Source organism: Phalaenopsis equestris, unplaced genomic scaffold (genome assembly GCF_001263595.1).
Source record: "Phalaenopsis equestris unplaced genomic scaffold, ASM126359v1 Scaffold000002, whole genome shotgun sequence".
NCBI lineage: Eukaryota > Viridiplantae > Streptophyta > Magnoliopsida > Asparagales > Orchidaceae > Phalaenopsis > Phalaenopsis equestris.
The window spans coordinates 12,917,499-12,921,666 of NW_018164444.1; the positions used below are offsets into that span (position 1 = coordinate 12,917,499).

At 32.8% G+C, this 4,168-nt stretch overlaps 1 protein-coding gene across 1 annotated transcript; it reads left to right on the forward strand.

The window, feature by feature from the left end:
* Positions 1-1,144: 1,144 nt before the first annotated feature.
* On the forward strand, positions 1,145-3,609 carry LOC110029639 (aquaporin NIP1-1-like). Its single transcript, XM_020732023.1, has 5 exons — positions 1,145-1,500; positions 2,429-2,653; positions 2,738-2,935; positions 3,008-3,069; positions 3,189-3,609. The coding sequence occupies exons 1-5, from the start codon at positions 1,384-1,386 to the stop codon at positions 3,406-3,408; spliced, it is 822 nt and encodes a 273-aa protein (XP_020587682.1). The 5' UTR covers positions 1,145-1,383; the 3' UTR covers positions 3,409-3,609.
* Positions 3,610-4,168: the final 559 nt, after the last annotated feature.

Below are 4,168 nucleotides of genomic sequence, written 5' to 3' on the forward strand. Positions count from 1 at the left end.
GTTCTCGAACAGTTCGTGTTTGGCTCGTTAATGAGCTCCTGTTTGATTCGTTCTTTAAGTAAACGAGACGAACGTGAACAATTTTTTTTGTTCGGTTAGTTAAACGAACGAAACACGAACAGTAATGCGTTCGTTCGTGTTTGAATCATTATTGTCCGAAATATAAAATAATTTAAAATAATTATATATAAAAAATTTATGATATTTTAAAAAATTAAATTTTATAAAATATAATATATAATAAAGTAATAATAATATCATCTTAATATACTATATTAGTAATGTACTAATACAGATATTATATATTATATTATATAAGTTATAAAATTAATATGATATATTATTTATATATATTAATATTAGGAATGTCAAACTGCCTCGTCATTCGCGAACATCTCGTGTTCAACTCGTTCATTAAGAAACGAACACGAACAATTTCGAACACAAACTTATTTTAAACAAACTAAATTTCAAATGAACCAAACACGAACACAAACTCTGTTCGATTTTGTTCGGTTCGTTTACACCCCCCAGGTAATTGTAAGATATTTTAACCGATATTTCAAGAAAATTATAATTTTGGTGAAAATTACAAGGAAATGAAAATTTAAATGACATTTATTGCATGGATTTGATGATTTTTCAAACTGTCCTCACTGATTGCAACGGATATCTGAAATCTGAAAAAGCAAACCATTCAAATGAAACAGACCTAACCGACACCAGATTGCTTTAAACGATTCTGCCACGAACAAATCGAAAGTTAGTCGTTAATCGGAATTCTGTTATGAAAAAATAGCAAGAAATACATATTACATTTAAATTATTAATTTAATTTCTTGAACCCTCCATTTCAATTAATTTTTTTTTTATTTTTTGATTCTTTCAATTAAATAAAAATAAAAATCTAAAAAAAATTTAAAAAACATTTTTAAAATCGAACAAAGTGTATTGTTTCATCCGATTTTTTCGGCTTTAACAAGATAATTGCACGCAATATAGAAACTTTGCAAATACTATTGTAGGCCGTCTGATCCAACGGTTGGGAGTTGTTGAGTTTTCCTCATTCTCTACTCGGACACCATATTTAGACCTTCACCGCCCAACCGTCTCCCCAATAAAAGCTCCATCTTCATCTCTATCCCTCCACTCATCCTTCCGTTCAATTCATAAAAGAAAGACAATTCAAAAGCATTAAAAAAATTGGATAAGATAGGTTGCCCTTTGGCATAAAAACTCTTATCCTGTTCCGATTTCTTCTCCCGGCATCAATAAATAGATAGGCTTTTCTTCTGCGCTGTGGAGCTCTGCTGTCTGGAGCTGGAACGGAGAGAAACAGAGATACAGGAAGCAGAGATTGTGCAGAAGAGAGAGATTGGAACCATGGCTGCTGAAAGATCACTGGAGGAAGGAGTCCCACCGAATTCTACCGAAGATGAGAATGGATCTTCAACCGATAACGATTCTCCTTTGAGCGTCCCCGTTCCTCTTCTGCATAAGGCAATCTTCTTCTTCTTCTTCTTCTTCCAATATTTATCATCTGCATGTTTTCTGTAGTTCATTATTACATTATGGCTATTGTGTAAGATTTGGTTAGAATAGGTATAAAAATCTATTGCTGAAAGCATGATATGTTATGATTTAAGCCTTTGGGATCCGGTTGATTTCTTATGACAGGCTTTGATGGCTCAGTTCGTTGACTGTGACTGATATTATATGCTTCGTTTTATCTTATTTTCCTCTTTTGTCCGGAAGATTAGATTTTCTTTTTTTTTTCTTAAGAAAAAGTAAATTGGGGTGTACATCGTTATTATTTTTTTTCCTTAAACATTGTTACAAAAATCAAATTTTTATCTTGTTAAGAGTAAATCTACTTCATTCATGCCCTTGAAACTATCTTCTAACAACAATTAATTATCATCAGCATCGGATTTATTCCAGCTATTAGGTTTGACTTTATCATTATCATTTCTCCATTGTTGATTATTAGTAATTCAATTTTTTTATCTGTCCTTCACATGGCTGCGTTGTTCTCATTTGTTAAATGTGTTCAGATCATTGATAATTTTTAATTATCTTATCTAAAATCTGGTCTTTTTTAATTCATCCTTTATAATTTTTTTAATTTTTTTATATTAACTCGGCAAGTTTTATCATAGCAAATTTGCCTTCCTAAAGTATTCTAATGCCCAATGCACAATTCATGCAAAATATTCTTGAATCACTAGTAATCCATGTCAACAAACAGCAACTCTTGCACGAAATAATAAATTATATTTAAAAATAAGAATCAAATCATACAATTAAAGAAATTGGTTAATTCTCCGTCTAATCAAATAGGTAGATTCACTTGTTGAGCAACCTTAAATTTAACTTTTTCTTTTTTCCCCCGCTTGTCAGATAACTTGATTTCCTTCATATATTGCAGATAATTGCAGAAATTATTGGCACGTATTTCATAGTCTTCGCTGGCTGCGCTTCGGTGACAGTGAACAAGAGCACGAAGGGAACTGTTACCTTTCCTGGGATATGTGTCGTGTGGGGTTTGGCGGTCACTGTAATGATATACGCAGTCGGCCATGTCTCCGGGGCACACTTCAACCCAGCCGTCACCATTTCCTTTGCCACTTGCAGGAGATTTCCATGGAAGCAGGTCTACTCATCATAATCATCATAAGAAATTTTGATTAATTGCAGTGTTATGATGAAATTTATTAAAAAAGTAGAGTTCTTTCAGGTACCAGCTTACATTGCAGCACAGGTGTTGGGATCAACTCTGGCAAGCGGTACGCTCCACCTTCTATTTGGCGGTAGCCGAGAGCTCTTTGCTGGAACAATTCCGACGGGCTCCAATATCCAGTCTTTAGTTTTGGAGTTCATTATCTCTTTCTACCTCATGTTTGTAGTTTCCGGTGTTGCCACTGATAGCAGAGCTGTAAGTCATCATTTCACTTTTATACAACATAAATTAAAAAACTTCATTTTGACAAGCAATTTTTTGTTGCAGATTGGAGAACTTGCAGGAATTGCAGTGGGATCCACTGTGCTGCTAAATGTTGGCTTCGCTGGGTAAAATTTTACAATGTTGCTTTTGCTGAACTTCAATATAATCCTTCTTATTTGGTTGTAGGGAAGGAGAGAAACTGATTATAATCTTTTTTCTTTAAATTTGTCAATTTTGATGACAGGTTAATATCTGGAGCATCGATGAACCCTGCAAGGAGTTTGGGGCCAGCGATAATATCGAACCGCTACGGATCGATATGGGTTTATATGCTTGGTCCAATTTGCGGGACAATTGCTGGGGCTTGGGCTTATAATCTAATTCGTCACTCGAACAGGCCATTACGCGAGCTCACGAAGAGTGGCTCTTTTCTTAAAAGCTTGAAGATAAATAGTTCAAAGTAATATAGTGGCTATGTTTAGATTGCACAATTTATTGAAGCAAACTATGGTTTAAGTTCCATAGAAGCAAATATTAGAGTTGTAATCTGATGATTTTTTAATCAATTGATGCTAATTTCTCAAGAATCAATGTAGTTGATGACAGATGGATGGTGCCCCTAAAACAGCTTGTTTCAAGTGATCATGGATATGGAGCATTTCTGTCTTGTGGTTGGATTGATATTTTAATTTTATGTTGTAGGCCAGAAAAATAATTTATTTTGAACATCATGAACAAAAATATAATAAGAAAGAAATAAGTTAATGAGAAAATGCAAGATATTTGTGTTGTTTAGCAGGCCAATTATTTAATGCTAATGGGACTATTGTACATTAAAATATTTTGATTTAATTTAATTTCAATTTCATGCAGATGCTCATATGTATTAGGTCAAAGACACTCATGTATACTTGGTCAAAATTTTAGATCTCATGATTGAAGTCAAAGCATCAGACTAGGGTAAAATAATTCGCATTTATTTTACAATTTTTTTATTATCTTACATATTCATCTAGTTTTTTAAAAATTATATAACCAATTATTTATTGTATAATAGTATTTTCATGGCGAACTAGTTTTCCATACAAAAAGTTCTTAAGAGAATTTTTCATATTGATGAAGGAAAACTTACACTCATCTTCCTTATTTTTTTTCCACTCAACTACAAGCTCAGCATTATATTGAATTCCTACTCCAAAGAAAGATTCAACCAATGTGTATTAA

What these genes read in the sequence shown, in the direction of transcription:
- LOC110029639 (XM_020732023.1), top strand. Translation starts at nt 1,384, where the DNA reads ATGGCTGCTGAAAGATCACTGGAGGAAGGAGTCCCACCGAATTCTACC. An exon ending in GGAGATTTCCATGGAAGCAG is followed by an intron (nt 2,654 to 2,737) that starts GTCTACTCATCA and finishes GAGTTCTTTCAG; the next exon opens with GTACCAGCTTACATTGCAGC. An exon ending in CTAAATGTTGGCTTCGCTGG is followed by an intron (nt 3,070 to 3,188) that starts GTAAAATTTTAC and finishes TTTTGATGACAG; the next exon opens with GTTAATATCTGGAGCATCGA.